Source organism: Metarhizium acridum, assembly GCF_019434415.1.
Source record: "Metarhizium acridum strain ARSEF 324 chromosome Unknown scaffold_276, whole genome shotgun sequence".
NCBI classification, from domain to species: Eukaryota; Fungi; Ascomycota; class Sordariomycetes; order Hypocreales; family Clavicipitaceae; genus Metarhizium; species Metarhizium acridum.
This window is the reverse complement of record NW_027094025.1, coordinates 1,396,903-1,423,150: the sequence shown is the minus strand read 5'-3', so window position 1 is coordinate 1,423,150 and position 26,248 is coordinate 1,396,903. Positions and strand designations below refer to the sequence as shown.

The 26,248-nt window shown below is 27.5% G+C and overlaps 5 protein-coding genes across 5 annotated transcripts; 2 read left to right on the top strand and 3 right to left on the bottom strand.

Annotated features, from left to right (window-relative positions):
- Positions 1-15,643: 15,643 nt before the first annotated feature.
- On the top strand, positions 15,644-19,480 carry J3458_013436 (uncharacterized protein). Its single transcript, XM_066120443.1, has 3 exons — positions 15,644-15,815; positions 15,923-17,358; positions 17,424-19,480. Exons 2-3 carry the CDS (start codon positions 17,202-17,204, stop codon positions 18,764-18,766), a joined length of 1,500 nt encoding a protein of 499 aa, XP_065974731.1. The 5' UTR covers positions 15,644-15,815; positions 15,923-17,201; the 3' UTR covers positions 18,767-19,480.
- A 271-nt stretch (positions 19,481-19,751) lies between these two features.
- On the bottom strand, positions 19,752-20,814 carry J3458_013435 (uncharacterized protein; the record flags this gene model as incomplete). Its single annotated transcript, XM_066120442.1, has 2 exons — positions 19,752-20,466; positions 20,516-20,814. The coding sequence occupies 2 exons, from the start codon at positions 20,812-20,814 to the stop codon at positions 19,752-19,754; spliced, it is 1,014 nt and encodes a 337-aa protein (XP_065974730.1).
- A 1,191-nt stretch (positions 20,815-22,005) lies between these two features.
- CDC23_3 (Anaphase-promoting complex subunit 23) lies at positions 22,006-24,888 on the bottom strand (the record flags this gene model as incomplete). Its single annotated transcript, XM_066120440.1, has 6 exons — positions 22,006-22,654; positions 22,720-23,744; positions 23,795-23,978; positions 24,051-24,174; positions 24,229-24,726; positions 24,791-24,888. 5 exons carry the CDS (start codon positions 24,886-24,888, stop codon positions 22,801-22,803), a joined length of 1,848 nt encoding a protein of 615 aa, XP_065974728.1. The 3' UTR covers positions 22,006-22,654; positions 22,720-22,800.
- On the top strand, positions 22,231-22,605 carry J3458_013434 (uncharacterized protein; the record flags this gene model as incomplete). Its single annotated transcript, XM_066120441.1, has 1 exon — positions 22,231-22,605. The coding sequence occupies one exon, from the start codon at positions 22,231-22,233 to the stop codon at positions 22,603-22,605; it is 375 nt and encodes a 124-aa protein (XP_065974729.1).
- A 462-nt stretch (positions 24,889-25,350) lies between the features above and the next one.
- CDC23_2 (Anaphase-promoting complex subunit 23) lies at positions 25,351-26,209 on the bottom strand (the record flags this gene model as incomplete). Its single annotated transcript, XM_066120439.1, has 3 exons — positions 25,351-25,932; positions 25,982-26,108; positions 26,163-26,209. 3 exons carry the CDS (start codon positions 26,207-26,209, stop codon positions 25,351-25,353), a joined length of 756 nt encoding a protein of 251 aa, XP_065974727.1.
- Between the last annotated feature and the right edge of the window lie 39 nt (positions 26,210-26,248).

Genomic DNA, 26,248 nt, shown 5'->3' with positions numbered 1-26,248 from the left:
CTTAAATACTCTTTTTCTTTTAGTCTCTTAAAAGTTAATATTAACTTAAGAATATTTAAAAGATCTTAAAGTTTAATTTTTTCTCTTATTATATTAAGTTAATTTAAAACTATTAAACTTAAACTTAAACTTTAAACTTAACTTTATACCTTTATTTATAAAGAATCTCTCTCTTAATTTTATACACTTATTAAAGAACGTTTTACCTTTATTTATACGTTTATTAATTAATTTAAACTCAAGAGAAGAGAAGACTAAAGAACTACCCTTATTTTTACTTAGAGTATTAGAAGTAGTTAGACCTTTAAGTGTATTATATCTTTTGTATTTTTTACTATACTATATTATATTATATTGTAATGTAATATATTATAATATATTATAAGATTAGAATACCTATAAATGTATTATAAGGTTATAAAATATTTAATATTATAAATAAATGCTAATATAAGCATATTATATATTAAAATAAAGCTAAAAATCACGTGATTTTAAGTCTTTAAAAATTAACCTTAAAATGTGAATATTAAGCGAGATATCAAGCTTTAAAGTTATATCTTAAAATAAAAAGTAAGTAAAGCGAGGCGGATTTTTAATTGCTTATAGCTTTTAAATATAGTAACTTATAATAGCTGAAAGTAGGGCATTATAAAGAGCTAAATTAGCTCTTTTTAATAATATAAAACTTTCCCTTATAACCCTTATAATGAGCCTTATAACTCTAAGTTAAAAAAATAAGGGTCTTTTTTACTTAAAATACATTTATAAGTATTTTAGTCTTATAATGTAATGTATTTAAATATAATACACGAAAATACAATACAATATAAAATACAATATATAATACACTTGTATTTACTATATTTATAAGAGCTCTAGAAGTAGTATAGTTTTATAGTTTTATAGTTTTTATAGTTTTAAATATAAAAAATTATATTAAATCTAATAAAAGACTTATAGAATTATAAGTTTTACGAATAACTAATATAAATTTTATACTATAAGCTTATATTAAAAAAAGTAGGCCCTTATATAGTATTATAAGCTTAAAACTTAAAAAACTACATTTTATAGTTTTTATAATATAATATAGTTAGAGTATTAATAAGAAAACTATATTCTTAATTTTCAAAAAAGCTTAAATAATTAATAATAAATCTAATAAAATACTTAAATTATAATAATAAATACATAAATTAGCTAATATTATAACCAATCAGCTCACATAAAAAAGTGGGTCCTTCCAGCTTATTGTAAGCTTAAAAACTAGATTATATAATTTTCTAAAAACACACTACACTACACTACACTATAAAAACTACATTTTGTAGTTTTTACAGTTCTAGGCTTATAAGAGCTTATAAGGACCCACTGTTTTATGTTGGCTTATAGTAGAAGATTTATACTATCCATCCGTATAACTTATAATCTTATAAGTATTTTATTAGATTTAATATAATTTTTTATATTTGAAACTACAAAAACTATAAAACTATAAAACTACACTATAGTTAATGCTCTAACTATAACTATATTTATAGTGTAATATGTAATTATAAGGGCTTTAAAAGTAGACTTATAAGCTTATTAAAATAACCAAAAAATACTATAATTTTAGCTTATTATAATACTATAAAAAGATCCTTTATAAGTTAATTAATAAGTAAGATATTAAAGTTTAAAGAATTCTAAAAATAAAGATATTAACTTAATTTATTTTAAGTATTTAATAAGAAATAAATGCTTTTTAAATGTTATTTATATATATATAATATATGTAATTAATATAAAAATTTAAAATATATTTTTTTTACTTTAATTATATGTAAATAATATTTTAAAATATTTTTAATTTTTATTTATATTTTATTTAATTAAAATAAATCTATAAAAATAAGTAATAAGTATTTTGATATTTTATATAAGTTATTTTAATAGCTTATTAATATAAAACGTATAACTTTATTTAATATATATTTAATAGAATTTATATAAATTATTTTATATATAATTATATATGTTTTTTAATTTAATTAATATATATTATTTATATGAAAGTAAAATTATATATATTATTAATTTATATATTATAAAGTATTTTATAAGCTTAAATATATATTTAATATAATTAATCTTATACATATAAAGATTAATATAAATATTAAAAACTTTATTCTTAAGTTTTTTTTATTTTATATATTAAAACTATTATAACTTTATGAAAAAAAGGAGTTTAAAAATAAGAGTAATCTTATTTTAAAGTTTATAATCTTAGCTATTAAAAAAAATTAACCCCACTTAATTTCACCTATTAATTATAAAGATAATAGCTGTGGTATTTAATAGGGTAAGTTAACTAAGGTAAAACACTATAGCGTTTTACTTTACTTTAATAAAAAACGCTATAATTTCTATTTTCTAATACCTTTATAAATACTTAACTAAAATTTATAAGCTTATAATTAATTAATAGCCCTTAAAAAGCCCTTTAATTTAATATTAGTTATATAATTATAAGTTTAATATTCTAAAAGTTATATTAAATTAAAGTTTTAAGATATAAAGATTTCCTATAAGCTATATATACATGTTTTAAGTGATAAAACAGCATATTATTACATAATATAATGCCTTTAATATATTATAAGTATACTAGCCTTTTCAATTATTTTACTATAATTATATTTTCTTGTAAAACTATTCTATTATTTTCTATACGAATATACATATTTAAGAGGTAACTTAAGTATTAAAAAAATACCTAAATTCTAAGGTTTTTAAAAACTATTTATATTATAAATTTATTTTATATATTAATTATATTCTCTCGCTTTAAAGTTTAAAACCTTTCTTTTTTACATTAATCTTCTTACCCTTATAACTTTATAAATACTTAACTTTCATTTAAACTTTTTTTATTATTAAATAGCCTTGAATTTAAGCTATCTTATAAAAACTTTTTATTATTTAAAATCTACCTTTATAATAGATTAAAATTCTCTTAGAATTACACCTCTTATTATTACGAATAATTTAAGCTTTTCTTAATAAACTTTAACTAAAAAAGACTATATAAATAATAAAAGCTATTAATTTCGCATAAAATTATATATTATTTAATATAACCTTTTTTCTTATAAGATTTTAGTAGTTAATTTAAAAAAACTATAAGAAATCACCTTTTTTATAGCTAGCTAAGCTATAACTTTACTTTTACTTACCTAATTAGCTGTTTTTAGTTCTTTAATAGTTTAATATATTATAGGAAAAAACATTCTACTATTATAGTATTAAAAGCTAAAGAAAACGATAAAATAACTAATAAGTTACTTCTTTTATTATTTTATATCTTATTATATTATTAATTTATATATTTATAATATTATAAATTTATAATTTATTAATATACTTATAAATAATCCCTATTATTATAGAATTACCTTAAATTTTTAACTTTTTAATTAAATCTAGCTTTTTTAGCTTTTTAAGAAGTAATAAAAGACCTAAAAATAATACTATTACTAGTAATAGTAATAGATTTTCTAAGGATACTACTCTTTTATTAGCTCTTAAATTTATGCTTTAAAATAACTTATCTTTTACTACTATAACTAGTAAAAGCTTTAAAAAGCTTTTAAGTTATTATTATAAGTAAGTTTATATTATTATATTAATATATATAATATAACTTATATTATTATATATTATACTAATATTAAGTTATTTTAGTTATAATATTAGCTTTTTTTATTATAAATGCCTTATATTTTACATGAAAATATTATATTCTAATATAAAAAAGAATATAATAAATAAAATTTAAAATTAAGTTAATAAAATAGGTTTTATATTTATTTAACTTAATATTTAAACTTCTATTAATTCTAAATTATATTTAGGGGTTATAGCTAGTTAATTAAACCCTTAATTTAACTTAGAATATTATTTAATTGGTAAATATATTTATATTTATATTATTATTATTATTATTATAATTTAAAAGCTAATTATATATTTAGGATTTAAATATTTACTTACTAGTTATACTAGCTATCTAATTAATTTAATTTTTAATGAATTATTAACTAAATATAATATAAACCCTAAAAAAATATAAGGTTAGTAGTTTATAATAATATATAAAATAATATTAATTTACTAACTTTTTAATTATAGCTTTACTAAAGATAACGGTTCTAATAATAATACCTTTTTATTTTCTTTTTTAAACTTATATTTTAAAAGGTATAAAAAGCCTTTAAATATTTAATATATAGCTTATATTTTAAATATAATAGCTAAAGATATAATATTTATATTTATTAATAAAATAATAAATACTAAAAATATTAAAGATTATATAAATAGCGAATTTTTACATTATTTTACTAAAGAATTTAACGATTTATCTGCTAAAAAAAGAATAAAATTTAATAATTTAATTTTAGGTATTTATTATATTACTTATTTTAAGTTATTTTATATAATTTAAGCTAATTATAAAATAGAAATTATTAAAAAAGTTAAAAGAATAGTTATTCTTATTAAAAATAACTAATAATTTTATTTATAATTATTAAAAGCTTTAAAAGAAGCTAAAGATAAAGGATTTATTACTAGAAATAATAATCTTATAAAAATACTATTAAGTAAGTTATTAATTCTATATTATAAATATTATTTAAAGCTTTAAAAGCTTATAAATATTATTATTAATATTAATAAGTTATAATAAGTATTAATAACTAACTTTACTTATATTAGTAAACGTAATAAAATGAAATTCAACCTATAAAATGCTTTATACAGCTATTTTATTAGTAAAACCTATTAAAATATTATAGAAAAAAACGAATTTAATAGCTTTTAAAGATATTATCTTAATTACGTAAGAATAGGCTAATTTAAATACTTTAATAAGTATTTTAAAGATTCTTAATTAACCTATAATATAATTATAAAGCTAATCTTATAATACTATAAGTTTAATATATTTTTTCTTAATAAGAATTTATACTTTACTTTAAAATATATTAAAAGATTAAAAAAGTTAGCTCAAAAATATAAGTCTTATAATTTTATAATTTTATTTTAAACTACTAATTATTTTATAGTTAAATACTTATAATCTATTAGCTAAGGTCTTTATTTTAGCTTTAAAAAAAGGCTTATATAAATTAAATTACTATTTTCTTAAGAATATTAATAGTAATTATAATTTTTAAAAGCTTTATTTATTTATTATTATATTAAACCTTAAACTTAATTTATAATTAATTAAAAATCAATTAAGTATTAATTCTAATACTATTAATTAACTATTAAAAGACTTAAAAGTTTAATATTAAGAGTAAGTTATAATTTATTATATATAATATATATTTTAAACTTCTTAATAATTAATTATATAATAAAACCTATTATAAATATATAAAAGACTTTAAAAATAAAGTAATTTCTTATATAAAATTAAAAGAAATTTCTTTTAATTTTAAAAAAATCAACTAAAAATATAAATAATACTTAAATCAAAGCTAATTTATAATAATTAGCTAATTTAACTTCTTATAATAATATTAGGCTTTAGAAAAAGCCTAGCTTATTTAATAACTTATTTTTAAAGTAAAAAATAAAGCTATTAAAAAAACTAAAAAAATTAGATTTTTAGTTATTTAAAGCTTAATTTTAAAGAAGATATAGTATTTTTTATCTTTATAATATTATTTATATATTTATAATTATAAGCTAACTTTTAATAGTAAAATATATTTATTTAATAGGTTAATTCCACTAAATCTTTTCTAATTCTTTCTATAATAGCTTAAAAATATTTAGTTATTTTAGCTACTTTAAAAGCTATAAAAGGGAATTTTAACTAGGGAATTAATATTATTACTAAGCGAAAAACTACTTTATTACATGAAAATATTCGAATTATTTTATTATTAAAAACCTAGGTTAAAAATAAGAATAAAAGGGTGGAAAATAAGAGATATTATAATTTATTTTTATATTCTAATAGAAATTTAAAAGAAAAAGAAGAAGAAGAGAAAGAAGAAGATTAAAATAAAAATTTAATTAATTCTAATAAAAATAAGGATATCTTTAAGTCTAATTATATAGATATTAGTAAGAATATAAAAGAAAAAGAAGAAGAGAAGAAAAATATTTATAATTCTAGTACTTAATTTAATATTAAAAGGGTTTTTTTATTATTATTTTTTATTTTATATAAAAGAGTGAAATTTTAGCTTTATAAAAGTTTAAAAAGTAATATTTAAAGTTAATTATATAAAGAGTTATTTAAATTTATATAAAATATAAATTTATATATATAATATAATTAAAAGAATATAATCTCTTATATTTATAATAATAATTATATTACTTATAAGGTTAAAGCTAATATATATAACTAAGAATATTATTTATTATCTTAATATATTTCTTATAAGCTTTATATTTAATTTTTTTATATTTAAGTTATAGGGTAATAAGTTAAATCTCTTTTTTTATAAAATATTTATATATAAATAATAGAACTTTTTTCCTTTATTATATTACGTAAATTTTAATTATAATTATAGTATAAAATAATACTTACTTACTTAATATAAATCCCTTAAATTTCCCTTATACTTTCTCTTATTTTTATATTTTTATTAGTTTTTTAATCCCTATTTTTAGCTTATTTAAGCTAGTTAATCCCTAATTATTAATACTAATATTAATAAGTAAATTTAGCTTTATTTTAGCTTATTAATTATATTAGCTAGTAATAGCTTATAAATTAATTAATATTATATATTACATTAATTTTTAAAATATAATATAGTATAATAAAACTACACTATACTATACTACACTAAAATTCACTAAAAACTATAAAACTACACTACTTCTAATACTCTGGTCCTAGAGTAAGTAAACGTAGGATTAGCTAGTACGTGCTAGGCTATTTATACTTAATAGAATTAGAATGTGAAAGAAGTTACCTTAAGAATGTATCTTATTAAGGTAAGCTTAAGTGCGTCTTAGAATAAAATAGTAAGGTACGAGAAGTAGCGCGAAGAGAATATACATAAACTTTAAACTAAGGTATATATTCTAAAGAAGAAGGTTTATATGCTATAAAAAGACATGCTAAATTCCTAATAAGAGCACTATAATCTCAGCTAGAAATTACATGCTAAGTTACATTAAACTTAAGAGCTTTTACATTATATAATAGCAGATATTTAGTACTAAAAGATAATAAGGTTCGTATTTATATATCTTCTTTCTTATAGAATATTAGCTAATTACACGTAAAGAGTCCTAGCTTAGTTAAAGTTACGAATAGCTTAGAGGGATCTAACTCTACCTCTAGCCTAGTAAGTTAGTAACACTAGAAGTAATAAATGCTTAGGGCACTAAATAGCTAAATAGCTTCTTTATATAATATTTCTTCTTAGTAAAGTTATCTAGACTAAGTACAACTAGTAGAGGGTATATATTAGCCTAGAGTAGATTAGAAATATATTACATAAATATTACCTTATACGCTATACTATCTTATCTTATAAAGGTAGAGTAGAGTTACTAGAGTATTATTAGATTTTATTATCCTTTCTACTACGTACGTATAAGTAGAGCTCTTACGAATATAGTAAATACAAGTGTATTATATATTATATTTTATATTATATTATATTTTCGTATATTATATTATATTTTCGTATCTTATATTTAGAGCATTAAAAGTAGTGTAGTTTTATAGTTTTTAGTGAAATTTAGTATAGTATAATATAATATAATTTTATTATACTATATTATATTTTAAAAATTAATATTATATATAATATTAATTAATTTATAAGCTATTATTAACTAATATAATTAATAAGCTAAAATAAAGCTAAATTTACTTACTAATATTAATATTAATAAAGTAAGAATTAATTAGCTTAAATAAGCTAAAAATAGAAATTAAAAAACTAATAAAAATAAAATAAAAAGGGAATTATAAGGGAACTATATTAAGTAAGTAAGTATTATTTTATATTATTATAAGAAGTAAAATATATTAAATATAATAAATTTAAAAATTTCTATTATTTATATATAAATATCTTATAAAATAATAATATTTATAATATTACCTTATAACTTAAATATAAAATATTAAATATTAAAGCTATAAGAAATATATTAAAGCTATAAATAATATATTAAAATACCTTAAATTTTCTTATATAAAATAGTATTTTATACTTTCTTTTTATACATATTATTTCTTATATTATTATAAATTTTATATTTCTTACTTAACTTTCTTATTTTTAAATTTTATTATAAAAAAAAAGGTTAATTAAAAAAAAAGCTTATATAAGTATACTATATTATATAGTAGTATTTATACTTATAAGTTAAAGGAAGTTAAATAGTAGATTCAATTATAGTTATATTATTAATTTAAGAGAATAAGTATACGCTTAAATTTTTAATTTAATAAGTTTTACCTTTATAATTAGTTTTATAAGGTCTTTTATTAATATTTTATTAAGTCTTTTAATTAGCTTTATATAAGCTTATATTATATAACTAAATTATTTAAGTTATTTAATTACTTATTTATACTTATAATAAGCTAGAACTTATAATACGTGTAATTAAAATTATTAGTATTTTAAAAGTATTTAATTACTCTATTTAAATTAATTTATTACTTATTTAAAGACTTTATTTTTCTTAAAAAGTAAATTATAGAAATTAAAAAGTAATTAAATTATAATATTATATATAAAGTTATAAGTATATATATATATTATATTTAAGCTAATAAAAATAATAGTTTTATTTAAGTAATATTTTTATTAAAAAAGAATTATTTAATCTCTTATAAAAGGTACTTTTTAATTATTATAAAAATAAATTTAAATAAATATAAAGGCTTAATAATATCTATATTTAAGAGAATATAAAAGAATTATAATTATAATAAAATAAATTAAAATTAAAAAAGAAATAATAAGTAAATTATAAAAATAATTTAAATTATTTAATTAAGTAAAAAGAAATTATAATAAAATAAAGATTATTATAATTAAATTAAAAAGAAAAAGTTATTTTAAAGGTCTTTAATTAAAATAAAAACGTATTTACTCTTTAAATATTAATAAACTTATAATTAAAAAGAAAACTTTTATTAAAATAACTTAAATTAATTAAAAAAGAATTAAAAAGAGAAAGAATTAATTAATTTATTAAAAGAATATAATATTTCTTATAATATTCTTAGTAATTATAATTTTATAATTAATTATAAGAAATAATATTATAATATTTATTATTTTAACTTATAAAATTATTTTTATAATAAAATTATTTTTAAAAGAGATATAAAAGCTTATTATTAAGTTAAGTAAATTAATATAAATATTTCTTAAATATAATTAATTAAATAATTATAAAGAATTTAAAAAAAAAGTTTTATTAATTTATTTATTATTAATTAATAAAAAATTATTAAAAAGAACTTATATTTTTATTAATAATACTCTCTTTAAGAATTTAACTTAAAGAAAAAAAAGCTTATAATTAAAAGCTAAATATTTTAAGATTAATTAATTTTATTATAACTTATAATAAAAACTTATTTAAAGTTATAAGCTAATAAAACTTTATTTTATTTATTAATATAAGCTTTAACTTTAAGAGATTTATTAAAATTCTTAAAAAAGCTTTAAATAGATAAAGAATTTTAATTATATTTTAAAAAGTCTTTAAAGTTAAACTCTTTAATGTGAAAAATATCTTTAACTTTTTAAAGAAATTTAAAAAGAAAATAATTATTTTAATTATTTTAAAGAAAAAGTAAATAAAAATATTAAAACGTAATAATACTTCTCTTAAAAAAATATATATTAAAACTCTTATAATTATTAATAATTAAAAGAAAGTTAAAAAGAAATTTCTTTTATAATATAATATAATTAATTAAAATTAAATAAAAACTATAATAAATAAGCTAAAAAGTTTTAATATATAATATTTAAAAGAGATTTTTAAGACTTTTTATTAATTATACCTTTATTAAAGCTTATAAAGTAAAGTTAAATTTTTTAAATAAATAAAATTTATCTTTTAATTAAATATCTTATATAAAGCTTTATATAATTATTTAATTATAAGCTTTATAAATAAAAAAGAGTATTTATAAAGTAAAATTATTTTAAAAAAGTATATTATACTTTAAAGTAAGTTAAATAAGTATATATAAGTTAAGCTTAAACTTATAAATTATAATTTAATTATATTAAAATTAAAGTATTTACTTTAAGATTAAAAATATACCTTAAAAATTATTTATAAACTAATAAAAAATATTCTTAAAAGTAACTTAAATAATTATAAGAAGTAAAGCTTATATTAAAATAAATTTATATTTAAAGAAATAAATAAAAATTAAAAAAAGAGTAAAGAATTTAACTTTATTATTAGTTTTTCTTTTAATTAAATAAATAAAATTATAAAGTAACTTAAAAAGATAAAAATTACGTTAATTAAGTAAATTAAAAGATAAATTAACTTAAAAGAGTAACTTAAGTAATATTAAAAGAATTTACTTTAAAAAAGTAATAAGTTTAATTAAAATAATTAAAAATTAATTTAATTTAATTATATTTAATTTAAGAATAAAGAATTAAATAATAATAATATTAATAATTACTTTAAAATTAATTATATTTATATAAAAAAATATTAAAAGATTTAATATTATTATTATAATAATATAAAATATTTCTTTAAAAAATACTTTTACTTAAAGTATAATTAAATACTTAACTTTATTTAATATAATATAAATATACGTATTCTTATAATTAATATTAAAGTATAAAAATATATTATATTATTATAACTTTTATTTTAATTTCTTATTATTAAAAGATATATAAAAAGACTTATTATACTTTAAATTAAATTATTTTTAAATGTATACGTTTATATATACTTAAATTAAGTAAAATACTTTAAAAATATTTTATTAAAGAAATAAAATATACTATAAAAAAAGATTAAAATATTATAAAAGAAGTTAAAGTAAATTAATATATTTAAGTAAATATTAAAAAAAAGTAATTCTTATAATTTACCTTTAATTAAACTCTTATTTATTATAATAATTATAATATTTAAAATATATATAATAAAAAGTACTTAAACTTATAATTTTAAATTTAAAGTTAATCTTTTAATAAATTTAAATACGTATAAGTAAGTAAAGCTTAAAGATAATTAAAATAATATTAAAAATAAAAATAAAAAGAATAAAATTATAACTTAAAATAATAAAGCTAAGTTAAATATAATTAAACTTATTAAAGATAAAGTTAATAAGTAAGTATAAGTAATATAATTAAAGAGAAATTATTTAATTAAAAGAATTATAATATAATTATATAAAGAAATACTTTTTAAGAAAATTAACGTTTTATTAAAAGACTTATATTAATTACTTTTAAGTCTTATAACTTTAATAAGAAATAAAATTAATAATTATATTAATAATATTAATAATATTAAGTAATATAATAGAAAATTAATAACTCTTTTAAAGAAACCTATTAAATTTATAAATAAAAATACTTTAAAATTAAATTAAGTAATTTTAATATTTAATATAATATTAATTATAAAGAATTATATTAAAAATAATTAAAACGTAATAAAAATCTTAAATAAAAAACATAATATACTTTTAATAAGTATAAACGTAAAACTTTAAGTATTACTTATAAAAAGGCTTTAAAATATATTTAAATTAATTAATTATTAAATTAACTTTTAAGTAAACTTAATTTTATAACTTAAAGAAATTTTTAAGTATACGTAAAAGTTATTATTCTTATAAGTATAACTTAATTATAAAGAGTATCTTTTATATATATTTTAATAAATAATAGCTTATAAGAAAATATTATTAATATAAAGCTTACTTTTTAAGTAAATTTAAAGATATATATACTTATAAAAATATATTTATAATCTTATTCTTTAATAAAATTATATATATATATAAAAAGATAAAAACTTATTTTTACCTTAAAAATATATTAACTTTAATTTATTTATATATTATATTAAATATTATTTATATTTTCTTAATTTTAAGTATATTATTTATAAAACTTACTTAAGTATTATTTAATTATAATAAAAAGAGTAAAAAGTTACTTATTAAATATAAATTTAATATTATATATATTATATTTTTAATAATAAAATTAATTATATAAGAAGTATTAAATATAATTAATAAAATATAATTAAAATCTTACTTACTTATAATAAAAATATTAAAATTTTTTAAATTATTTAATTTTAATAATAAAAAGATATTATAAAAATAAAAGAATATATAAGTAAAAAACTATTATTTACTCAATATTAAAGTATTAAATAAAATTAAATATAATCAAATGTTACTTATATTACGTTAAATATAAGAAATATATAATAAAATATTAACTTTATTTAATTTAAGAAAGTTAAATATATTAAAATAAGTATTAAATAATAATTAAATAATTATAATATAAGTTAAAATAAATCTAATAATAATTAAATATATTAAAAATTAATTAACTTACTTAACTTTTAATAATTAAAATAAGCTTAAAATATATAAAAAGAGTTTATCTTAATTAATTTATAAGTAATTAATATTATTATATAAATTATAAATAATAAGAGAGACTTATTCTTAAAAATAAAACTTTATAAGAGTAAAATTAAACTATTAAATATATTTTATAATTTTATATATATTAATATATAAAATAATAACTTGAATTATAAACTTAATATTATTAAAATCTTAATTAATAATTTAATTAAAAAGATTAAAAAGATAAAAATTTATAATAAAAGAAATAATATAATAATATTAAAGAAAATATAAAAGAAAAGAAAAGAAAAAGTTATTTATATATCTTTAATCTTTAATAAAGAATTTAATACTTATAATCAATTGTATAAGTTATTAAAAGAAGAACTTAAAGAAAAGTTTATTTTTTTATTTAAAAAAAAAAAAAGAAGAAAATATTAGCTTTAATAATTAAAAAAGTATATTAAAAATAAAGTAAGTAAATAAAAATGATAATAAAAAAGCTATAAAAGATATAAATAATTAATCTTTAAGTAAATATTATATATAAGAGAAAAATTAATAAAGTATAATTAAAAGATAATATTTTATTAAATAAATTAATCTTAAAAGATAATTATAATTAAAAAACTAAGAAATAAAAATAAGTTAGAAATTAAATTAAAAAAGATAATAAGTACTTAAAATATATTATAAAGAGATTCTTTAAATAATTAAAGAAATTTAAAGTAAATTAAAAGATATTTAATTAAGTGCTTAAAGAGATTAAAAACTTTTTATAATTAAAGAAAGTTTATATTTTTAAGATTATTCTTAAAAACTATAAATTTACTTTTACGTAAAATTTATTTTATTATAATAAAATAAATTTTATTATTATACTCTTTTAAGTTATTAAGATAATTGAAATATAAAGTATAAAAAGTAAAATTAATTTTTATACTATTAAAACTTTAATTTACTTTAATTAAATTATTAAAGAAAAAAATAAAGTATAAGTATTTAAAAGAAAGTTATAAGTTATATTAAAACCCTTACTTTCTTATAAGAAAAAAGAATAAAAAAGTATATTTTATTCTCTTAATAATTAATTATAATAAAATTATAATATAAAATACTTATATCTTATTAAAAGTAAATAAATTTAATAAAAGATTTAATATATATAAGATTTTTTTTATTATAAATTTACTTTTAAGTTATAATTAAGTAATACTTATAAAAGTAAGTAAAAATATAATTATAATCTTTACGTTAATAAATTTATTATAATTATATATATTATTATAAGAAGCTATAAACTTAATAGCTTAATTTTTAAGAATTATAAGAAGAATTCTATATAATTTTATATTAAATATATATATCTCTTTTATAAATAATATAATAATAAAAGAATTTATTATTACTTATAATAATAAAAAGATATTATTAAAAGTAAGAAAATTTATATTAAAGTATTTAATTAATATTAATAAAGTACTTATAAACTTTAAGTTAATAAGTTATATTATATTTATATTAAAATTAAAGTTTTATTATTAAATAATTAATATAATAAAATTTATTTATAAAACGTATAAATAAAAGCTAATTAAAGTAAAAATACTTAAGATTTTAAAATAAAAGATATATAAAAATTAAAAGAATATAAGATTCTTTTAAAAGTTAATAAATTATTATAAGATATAAATTAAAAGATATACTTAAATAATAAGCTTAATTATTAAACTATTAAAAAAGAATATAAAATAAAAATAAAGTAAAGCTTAATAAATAATAATAAAAATCTTAAAAAATATAATAATAAAAGCTTTTATTCTTATAATACTTAATCTCTTAAAGAATTATAAAGAGATTATATTAATAATTAATATTAATAATATAAAATAAAGATATACTTTATTATAAATTAGTAAAGAGAAACGTTATTTAATAAAATATAAAAGTAAAACGTAAATAAAACTTAAAAAAAAGTATAATATTATAAAATAAAAGTATAAAGCTATTATTTATACTTTAAGAAAGCTTAAAATTTATTTATATAATATTTACTTTATTTTTAAGATTAACTTTTAAGTTTTAATTTATTAAATTAATATAAGTAATTAATAACGCATTAAGCTTATTAATTATTAAATAAATTAATTATATTTTATTATTTAATTTTATAATTAAATATATTCTTAAAGCTATTAATAAAATTATAAATAAACTCTTAAAAAAAAAGCTTAACTTATTAAATTAAATAAATTAAAAAGTTAAAAAAAAAATAAAGAATTTTATTAATTTTTATTTAAATATATTAACGTTTAATTTAAAGAAATATAAAAATTACTTATTAAAATATCTTTAAATTATAAAATTTCTTTTAATCTTAAAAAGATTAATTAATTTTAAGAATAATATATATAAGAAGCTAAAAATAAAAGTTAAGTAATTCTTTATAAAAAATAATTAACTTTAAAAGAAATCAATTAAAATAATAAAAGAATTAATATTAATAATTAATAAATTAAACTATTAATAATTAATAATTAAAAAAATCTATAAAACTATAAGTTATAAGAGTATTAAAGTAATTTATTAAGTAATTAAGTAATAATATTAATAATAAATAATATAAAATATAATTAAAGAAAAAATAATAAATTATAAAACTTATTAATAATTTATATTATAATAATTATAAGAGATATTAATTTTAATAACTTTTAAAAATCTTATAAGTAAAATATATATTAATACTTAATATTTATTATTTAATTACAATTTTAATTACTTACTTAAAGTTAAGTATAATTTTATTAATTAAGTATTAAAAACGACGGCTTGCCCGCCTCGGGAAATGGTGGTCTTGGCCCACCACATCCGGTGGTTCCCTTATCGGGGAATTCTCAGCCCCTCCTTCGCTCGCCGCTTTTGCGTCGCCTATAAAGCGGCCGTCCCGCCAACTCCGCCCACAAGTACCGTCGAGTCCCTTCAAGTTGTTCTTGTAACCCTTCTCTTCTTCTTTAGTGCCGGCTTACTCATCAACCTTTACGTTGCCCGCGACACCACGATCAACACGACAAACGAGGAGGAACATTACCACCGCATAACGCAGCCGAAGCGCTGTATACTCTGATACTTTCATGATTTCCGTATCTCCTTCCACAAAGTACGGGATGCCCGGGGCGCAGCTGAGGAATTCTTCCGACCGCTAGTGACTGGGATCTTCGTTTGGAAATGGTCGGTTCGATGTTCTCTAGCTGACCAACCTCGCAGACCTCTTCCAAAATTACCCGAAAGGGAAAAACTATCTGAAGACTCTCGTCAGTGCAGAAGTCTCGACACAATTGGGAACACGTCATGCCCCTTCAGAATTACTCAAGAAGGCAAGAACTTTTGCAAATAACCATCACAAGTCCTCCAATCATGGGAAGAAAGGATGACGCATTTCAGCCGGCAGCTCGTATCTGCACTCATCACCTCGCTGGGACTTCTGCCAGGAGTTCAGGGAGGGTAATCATTACGACACCAATCTAAGAAAAGCATCGACATCAAAAGATTGGCTGCAGAGTCAGACAGGAAATTGGGTCGATGGCGGTCTCGATCATTCTGCTACGGATGGGAGGCGGCTTCATTTCGGGGACTGGCCGAAGGTGAAGATCAACAGAAGGCAGCTACGACATGATGTAAATGTCGACACCTCAGCGTTTCATCTTCGTCCGCCCAGTCACAAGAACGAACGGTTGGGTTGCTACGAACCTTGCCGACCAACAGGCCTCCGGAGATGCATGTAGCACGTTGTCCATCACTTTATGGACTTGATGACTAGTTTGCCCCATCTACTCGATCAAGCAGTAGTAGGCCGAACGCCCTCACCCTAATATTCACTATGCCTGAGGTACACTGTGAGGTCAGACTACATCAACATCATGGTGAGTGAATGCGACACACAGACAGAACATACTTTGTCATGGATCGTCAGCTGGCAGGTTACGCGGCACCAGTTTGCCTCGTTTTCCTATTGTTTGCATTTGGCAAGACAAACAAGGCTTACTAGTTTTCCCACTAGCTGCGGCAGAAGGTGCGGTGACGAAGCTGCCACCCCTAAACAAGCTGAGTCGGACCGTTTTGTCACATTGGCCTTCTCCGACCAAGGGATTGGCTGACGTGTTGATCAACCAGCCACAGTATACATCGCGACATGAATTCCTGTGTTCATTTTAGCAGTGTACGTGTTGCGATTGGCTCCGGGGGACTTTGTAGCCCCGAAGCACTCATATCACCTGCCTTGATTTGTCGTCACGGCGCGTCATGCAGGGGGTCGAACAGCCAGAAAATTACAGGAAGGAGCCGATTGCATAGGGAATGACTGGTATAATTCAGGTCGGAATGGTCCGCTTTCTCTTTTAGCAAGAACACGGCACGAAGATGTGATCCTGGTTAGAGCCCGACTCTGCCTCTCGTCTATATCAGAAGCAGCTCCTCCCTCTCCAATATTCTGTCCCTGAATCTCGTTCGACTAAAAGTTTCACTGACATTTTTCCTCCACTACATCATGTACAAACCGCTGAAGTTCAAGTCCTACGATCCAGGTCTTCAACGGTTACCAAAATCGAAGAAGGTCTCTATGCCCAAGACGCATACGAGGGGGTTGGTGCCTCAGGAGAATTCCGAGCAAAATGAGGCAGTAACTGAGAGGTCAGAGAATCATGGTATGACGGGTGACGATACTGTCGGACTAACTATTCAAATTGAAGACATAATTAACATGTTATAGAAGTAAATGATGCGATGTTTATAAATCCTACACTTGTCGATTTATCCAGCGACTCTTGTGCAGCTCTGCAACTCGGGGATACCTGCTCTGCTTATAACGAGGCCAGTCAAGTGGTTTACGAGCATCCCCATACTTCAAGCAGTCTTGCATTGCAGTCAGCGCAGACGGCGTGTTGGCAATCGGCCGAAGTGCAATCGTGTTTCGGAGTCGAAGAGTGCATCACCGTGGACTCACCAAGGCCATCAACAAACAACAGCAATCACGTTACATGTCCGCTATTCCTGCCATCTCCAGGCGAAATTCGTGCTGGAGCCAGGACTGAGACCCATTCGCCTGAGAATCTTCGTGATAAGGATGTGAGCTGTCATCGTTGGCTGCAGGCGGATCAACAGCCCAATAACACGAATGTTAAACAACAGCTAGCCTATGACCATGACGGTGTTGAAACAACTGATGAACGGCAGACGAAGCGGCCAAAGTTGGCTTCCGCTGATGAAGGCAGTGATTCTTCCCATGAAGATAACACCAATTGGAACGACAATGGCTCTGGAGAACGTGCCATTATGTGCTATTCAAAGAGAGGCTTAGATGCTGCCACAGCTCAGAATGTGACTTTGCTCAGCGCTCCTGCAAACATTCACTCGAACGCTTGTGCTTTTGTGCCAACGTGCCCCTCGGGACAGCACAGCTCTCGTCGCCGCGAAGAAGCCACAGCGCGTCAACCTCGTAAAGCAGAGGCAAGTTGTTCGCCATTACCACCACAGCAGACGAAAGATTTACCCGGAATGCAGTATATGAAGCACGCTAGCCAATGCACATCATGCTCGACTTTACGCGCAGCCCTCTTAGAAGCACTATCGTTGTTACAGCACTTTGTGAGCAAGGATGTGCCGAGTACGGGATGTGAGCCCGAGTATGACGTTTCCAACTCAGGTTACGGTCTTGAAACCCGATCTAGTGCTAGTACCATCAGTTGCGGGGATGCGTTAAATATAAATACCCCTAGCGGCGAAGATGGCGAAAGGTCGACTATCCAGGTTAAAGTCTCGAATCTATCTGGTCAACACCGTCTATTATCCCAGCTGGAAGAACACCGTCTACAAGCATGGAGGAGGGAAAATAAGTCAGAGACTTGGATTGCTTCCAAGCTTAATAATTCAAAAACGGGAAGCGGGCAGGTTAAGCGACATGTACGGCAAAGCAGTCGGAGGAAACGCAATGACAGGAGAGGACGGCACTGTGGCACATGTGGCGAGGTCGGCCACAATGCACGTACTTGCCAGGAGACTGTGGAAACGTCTAGCGAAGACAGTGAGCCCCAAAGCGATGGACGTAGAGACTGAAAATAATACGCAATCGTTGTGAAGATTATACCCGCAAACTAGGAGCGACTTGCCCATGTCCACAACGCACATGACAGAGTGAGAGTATTCCGATTGCCAGTGGTCAGACTTTGCGGGAAGCAGTGGCCATGGCTGCTGGTTGTTGCAGCTTCCTCTTCTCTCCCATAGTTGCTATGGTGCTGTTCGTCCAACATTATGTTCTAATGCTATGATGAGAGCGTGCGTACGGAGACGGGGCTCCGCAAGAAGACTGATCTCCATAATAACTCCCTTTTCCATCTGTACATACAGACAACCCCAGAGATGAACATGACGAAAGATCGACCATCCAAATCGAAGCCACGAATCTATCTAGTCAGCACCGTCAGTTATCACAGCTAGAACGTCGTCCACGTAGATCCGGTTCTCAAAAGGGTAAGTTCGCGACACAACTTAATGCATTTGCCACGGCAGACTCCAGCTCTCTCGCAAAGTCGTCCTTCTTTTGTTTCTGTACTGCCCTACGCTTTCTCTTCCGATTCAGGTTCGGCTCAATTGAGGCCAACGGCCGGCGACAGCGGAACTCTGCGCGTTCAAAATCCACAACCATAAACCCACGACTAGTCGTATTGTATAGGATATTACGGGGCTGTGCGTCATGGTGAAGAACGCGCAACTTGTGCACTGCTCTGTAGGCCATGGAAACAGCGGTGGCAATACCTGCTTTCATCGCCGGGTAAATGCCAGTAGGTCAAACCTTTGACACATATCTTCGTAACTGCAATTCTCTCTTTCGTACCACCATTGAAAGGCAACCGGGTTGAGTAGCGGAATGGTTTCTTCCCCAGTAGCTGTACTTTGGGCAGCTAAACGTCGCAATACTAAATCAATTAAGGCGAGAATTCCGTCGTGCAAGAAATTTTCGCTTTCCTTCGCGATGCAGCCCAACCTAGTAAAACCAAATCCTCCGACTTGAACGGTTAGCAAGATTATACCACAGGGCGCTTCATAATAGTTTACCTTCTAGGAAAGTGAATATGCTCATCGCAATGTCAGTGTCACCTTCATAATATGCTGTTAGAGCTTTAATCAATTTCATGATGCGATCAAAGCCTAGTTCCAAGCGCTGCCTTCCTCGGTTTTGGCGGACCTTGGGTGGCGGATTGTCCGTCTTGTCCAAACCATACAAGTCCCTCACACCAGCAATGTAGGTAGCCACATTTTTGGTACAGCCTACGCCGATTTCAAGATTCTTAATATGAGAACTCGTCTTGGAGTAAACATCGTCTACTGGAACGTTTTGATTTTGCAATTTCTCCCACGTATTTAGGAGCGACACACTCTGGCAAGAAGGGTTCTTTTCAATAGTCCTGCGGAAACATCTTCGTACTGTTGCCAATCGGTTTCGCGGTGAGTCTTTAGGCTTACTCACAAGAATCTGGATGACCTTAACGAATGCTTTGACAATAGTTAGAATGCTGTACTCCACGCTGTTTTCTTTTTTGTTATTTTTGCTGCTCCCGATGGAAGCCGGCGTGGTCCGGTGGTTCGGTTTACAGGTGAGCTTGGATTGTGTAAGGGTAGATGGTGAGCGTGTAGCTACTCGTGAGTCTTCTCGTGAGTCTTGTGTCGTTAAAACGGTCGTCAGAGGGGGATGTTCAAGGCTTCTGGTCGACGAAGGCCGTGGTGATTTGCTCTGATGTTGAATCGGGTTGACAACTCTATGCTATAATCAGTCAACAAGATCAGTTGCATCGGGTAAAGACGTACAGCTCTGGACCAAGCCATTTCCCTGGCTTGAATAATGCCTCCCTCGTGTCCTTTCGAAGGCCACCACGGTGCATGAACCGTGTCAGACTGCATGTTACATGAGGGAGGGAATGGTGATCGATCACTTGAATGTCAAAATGGTCTTCTATACGCGCGTGATTTTGATCAGTATAAGACAGACGCAAAGTCCACTGATCGCCAGAAATCGATTCCTCCGTAATAAACTTCTCGAAATCGGGATTTTGAACTAGTTCATGCCGCATAAACTTATCGTGAAGCTTCGACAGGCGCACATTCATCTTGGCTGATAACACGAGAGAATGGAAAATGGGAAAGAGGCGCGAGAGATTGGATGGATAGTGTTTGCATCTTTCATCAGTGTAACGAGCTCTTCCATTGTATCGACATACTTCTTGCTAATTAAACTTGTAAGTGAGCCCAGATGACCTGGAGCTGGAAAGGACAGGGGGATCAGTGTGGTCGCAGGGAAGTCGGCCACCTGGAGGGGCGTGCAGAAAGTCCCACGATTTGAATATCGTGGGACTTTCTGCACGCCCCTATCAGGTGCCGGGTGTTGGCCGACCTGCTTTCAATAACATATCATTTCCTAAAACGTTTGCGACCAAGAACCTGTCCCGTATCAATGCACAAAGTCCGTGTCATCACAAATGCCCACTATGGCTATCACATATCGGCGAGACTCCTCCCGAGCCAGGGAATTGTCCGACATTGCACGCCATGCATGAGATCTCATCTTCGACGAGAACAATGGAGTAATTTGTCCAACAAAAGAACTTATAATGAGGCTGCTCCTGCAGGAGTGACGGTGAGTTGGTTGCCTTGTTGGCGCCATCATTCCAGGCAGCAAGTGAAAGCAATATCGTTGGTTGGATGTGAAGTCGTTCCCAGGAACCAACATGGCAGGAAACGCCTCTTAATGTACGAATCCTGTTATACTGTAGCAGAAGGAAATGCCCAGCCGCGTTCACTAAACGGCTTCGAGAAAGTTCAATTTCTCATTTAGACCAGATGGATCTGACTTGTGATAGCGAGAAATAAAATTGACTATCGTGATGGTTGGCTCCTTTAACCGACCCATTTTAGCCCTCATATTTCTTGCAGCGGTCCCATCGCGATAACGACCAACAAGGCGCTTACTTTACATACTGCTCGCTTGATAGGTTGTCGCTGCGGGACAGGCAGTTCGCTACATCACACTTGTGCCTGACGAATCTTTCTATAGCCGCCCGGCCGATTTCGCTTTGTCAGGTCAACTCTTGTTGATCCAATGTAACCTCATTTGGAAGGCGATTCGCTTTGCGGTTGACAATCTGACCAACTGACCGACATTACCAGGACGGAGGTTGATTTCTAAGATCCTATCCGGCTCTTCGAGAAGAACGTTGGTTCTACCTTGTGTTTCATCATGGGAGTCACACCATGAGTGTCGAGGGGCCTGTCTCCATGCTGCTTTGGAGTCTTGACCCGGCTTCGTTGAAGGTATATATTATAGGCTTGACGACACATATAAATTTGACCAGTCCTACTTAACGAAACAAAACAAATTCCTTCTCCAAGACGCTCAATACAACATACTGTACTGCATTATTCTCCGACTTACACTTCTTAACACACAAAAATTCGAAAAGGTAATTTCTTCGCTTGTGTCCATATAACGTTTGGTTTATCTCACGCTGTCCTAGCATTCTTTCAAAATGAGCCGCTCTAATGAGTACCCTGCTGCCTCATACCCCCGTACTGCCGAAGAATGTTGGGACCTCGGAGGTTCTTTCTACCAAGAGTGGTATTCTAATCAGCAAGGCATGGATGCTTTCATGAGGGAGTATGACTCAGTCAAGCGCCAGGCACGGGATGCTCAGCGACGCATCGACCGGGAAGTGCCAGGAAGTCAGCAACAGCGTGCGCTTGTGCGGCAGCACGGTGCGGTCTTGCAGAGGTACAAAACTCTTCAAGCTCAGCTTGATCGTCAGACATACTTGGAAAATAGCATGAGAGGCCTGGCAAGGTACATGCAGAGGCATGCTATGATCACTAAGAATGATGTGCCAACTTTCCCAGTTAATATCTAAGCGAGGCTCGAGGGCAAACCGCAGGCGGGAATGTATCTATATTTAGGAGCTAGCTCGTGAAGTTAGATCCATAGTTGTTCAAGCAATGTTATGTCCAAGCAATATTAAACTCACGGATACTGCCTTCGACCTCCTCTCCTACATAACGCTCCTTGGCATGATTTCATTAAGCATCTGGTGTGTATGCGCGTTACGTTAGTGATGAATGATGCTTGAGCTGTCTCGATAGGTACAAATTTCAAGTATCTTTTGTGCATCTGCTGCAAGCTCGCAGTCTATATCGATGCGACTAGCCATGGCCTGGGCTTTTGCAAAGTCACCATCGCTAATTGCCCACTCTGCTAAAAGCAAGAGCGCTTTCGGTATGATCAAGCGGCCGACATTTCCCGTCATGCTCTCATCAGCATCACTGCGTTCTTGAGTTGCAGAATATTCCTCCACGCAAAGCTCGAGGAGCCTCGTAGCTTCATCCCGATTTTCCGTCTCATCGTATATTTTAGCCAATTGATAGAGCACCTCAAAGCGTTTGCTCCTTGAATGCTTGAGAGAACTCGACACGTCTTTCGTGTTTGTTGACGGTCCAAGGTAGGTAAGGGCGCGCTCAAGAACTTTAGCAGCCTCATGGAGCAAAGTCAACCCAATAAGGCAATTGGCAACTAGCTGCCACAAATCCGCGTCCCTTGGACGCAGTTTTGCTGCTCGACGGTAATAGTATAACGCGAATGTTGCTTTATCTAAGGTTTCGTAGGACCGACCAAGTCCAACGAAACTTCGATAATCGTGTTGGTTAAGATCGATCGCACGTCGGTAACATTCTACAGCGGCGTGTATGTTTTGCAGCTCCGTGTACTCGTGACCCAGTAATGTCCAGGCGCCGGAGAAACGGCGATCGAGAACCAGAGCTCTTCTGAACAGCATGACGGCATCATCATGACGTCCACACAAAGAGTAGTAATTACCAACAACGCAGCATGTCTCGGGACGGTAGCGGTCGACAGCCGAACAAAGTTGGGCAACGAAAGCCAGTCTTTCTCGAGAGGCAAGAGTGTGTAGGACGTTGGAATAATGGTCCACAAAATCCAAATGCCTGGGGTCGGATAGAGTCATTGTCCAAAAAATCGAATTGGCCTCATATATGTCTATGAAGTTCTTAGAATATGAATGCAGAAGAAGTATGCTACGTAAGTACCTTTCATTTGGTAAGACACCAGAGCTCTTTGTCCCTGAAGAAACAAACTTTCGGGGAAAATACTCTGAAGCTGAGAAAGTTCAGCTAGAAGGGAAGGAGAACCTTGCTGCAACCTCTGTCGACAGTATATGGAGAAAATGAAACCCATGATACTCGGGCTCATCCGACATTGAATCCTTTGAAGCTAAATTGGGTTGTGAGTTCCTGACTGCGGCCCAGCTGTTACCGAAGAGAAAGGGGAGCATACATGTCGCACATCATGAATTAAATCGCTCAGCTCCTCCCACGCACCCCAGTTCAAAGGATATAGGGACACGCTCCTCAGCAGCCAATCGATCGCCAGATCGTTGATCCCCTCTTTCACCATGATCAAGCCGTATCTATACCCAGCATTAGCCACTTGTCATGAAATACAAGATGTAGAGAGACGGAACAGGTATTCTAGCCAGCCGTGGCTGGTCTCATGTTGAAGGTTATCGGGAGATGCATTATTGAACCAAAGCTCCAACGCTCGTTTAATTGGCACGAGTTGCTTGTTTACAGTCGTGCCCACGTCGGAAATACCGAGAATTTGTCCAAGCTCCTCGATCTTCAGCTTTTCCCCCGCCATAAACTGTGCGTATAGAGCAATGAACAACCCTTTTTGACTGACTCTATTTCTTGTAAAGGCAGAGGCGTTGTCTCTATTTGGTTGAGCTTCACGTAGTGAAGCCAGAGTTGGAAGCTCCAAGAAGCTGCTTGGCAGAAAAACGGCCGCACTGCGTTGGAATTCGTGACAATCGAAAAGAGCCTTCGCTTTGAGATATTTTGGCACCTCCTTGAGTTCCAGATGCTGCTCAGCAATGCCCGTTGTTGGGATGGGGTTCGGGAGCGAATGCGAACTTGCCCCATCAACTCCATGACCTGGGAGGGCGTTGAGCAATTCAGCCGCCCTGCGGAAGTCCCCAAAAAAAAAGTTAGTAACCGAAACTGCAGCAAATAGGTGAAGCATCCTACCATTTAGCAGACAAATAAAGACATCGCTCTGCGCAGTCTAGAACAGACCGTTGCAGTGCGCCTCGAAGCTGGTTTAGTTGGACTTCCGAGAGACTCATTATTTAGCGTGTTGTTAGGTTCTGATAACGCGCGACAGTATGTGGTGACGCGTGTGTCGACAACCTTATGCCCCTTCCCACCGCCTACCTCTTCGGGAGACATATGGTCCAATCGACTTGGTTACCTGGTTTTCGCCAACATTTATGCTGGCGCGGCATTCGCGAGCAAGATACGTCAACCAGCACATACCGGTGGCCCTTTAAAATTCAGATACACATTTACACTTAGATAACCAGCCAGCGTAGCTGCACTTAATCGGTCTGCAAAATTAGCATTGAAGCTAGGTACATTTTGGATAGTTTCTGTTCAAAGTAAAGATTTGTACAAAGTTTTGGAAAAGATGTCATCATCTCCAGCAGTCCATGAGAAGCCCACGTGAGATTACACGCGGTTGTGTCCGGACCTGCTACCTAAATTTCTCTTGACACTCTTTCCAGATTATTTTCCTTTGCCGTTATAGCTCAGAAAGAATCGTAATGCCGGTCTCCCAAAATTGACGCACCTCCCTTACCACACTTTTTGCACCTGCACTGCAGGGGAACCACTGGGACCAGCTTTTCGCGTCCACAACAAGAACATTTACCCAAAACTGGCTGATGCAAGACTGAATTGAGAAGATCTTTGGTGAATTTTGGAATTTTGTCCGTGATTTCATCCAGCACTTCTTCTGCGCTAGAATTCCAGGGTCGGGCGATTCGCTCTCTTACAGATTCAACCACTATATCTCGAAGTATTTTGCTGGACTCGCATTGCAAAGAGTAGACGTCGATTATGGATCGCAAGAACGCGCAGTCATCCGGTTCGCGCGTGGCAGATCTCGTGAATTCGGTCGCGGATAGCGATTGCAGCCCCTTGATGAGATATGTATCTGCGATATCAAACATTCTTGCATGAAATACCAGAGGCAAAATGGCATCGTGCTTTTTGCCATCGGAGTCTTGAGACGACGGCACTTCATATTGACCTGTGTACAAGTACTCCACCATCTGTCGGACGATATCGAACGAGACGTCTTTGATCTCGTAGCCGCCTGTTTCCTGCTCCTATATGCGTCATGAGCAAGCATCAAAGTATTCGACTCAGCATACTTACTCGATAAGGGCCGATGCATGCGGCATGGATAACTGGAGACTGCGGACACACTATGATCATGTGTGCGGGAATTCGTAGACCTCCGCATACAAACGTGAGGTCGGAGAATTCCCCCGACTTACGAGCCCTGAGGGAAAAAAGTCAGGTCTGAGTTGTGTTGGGCAAACACTGATACACTCACTCTGAAATCTGCCGCCTGGCTTCGCAGGGTGCCTCGTATTGAACCATGTTCAGCTACGAATCCTCAAACCTTGAAGGGCTAAAGTT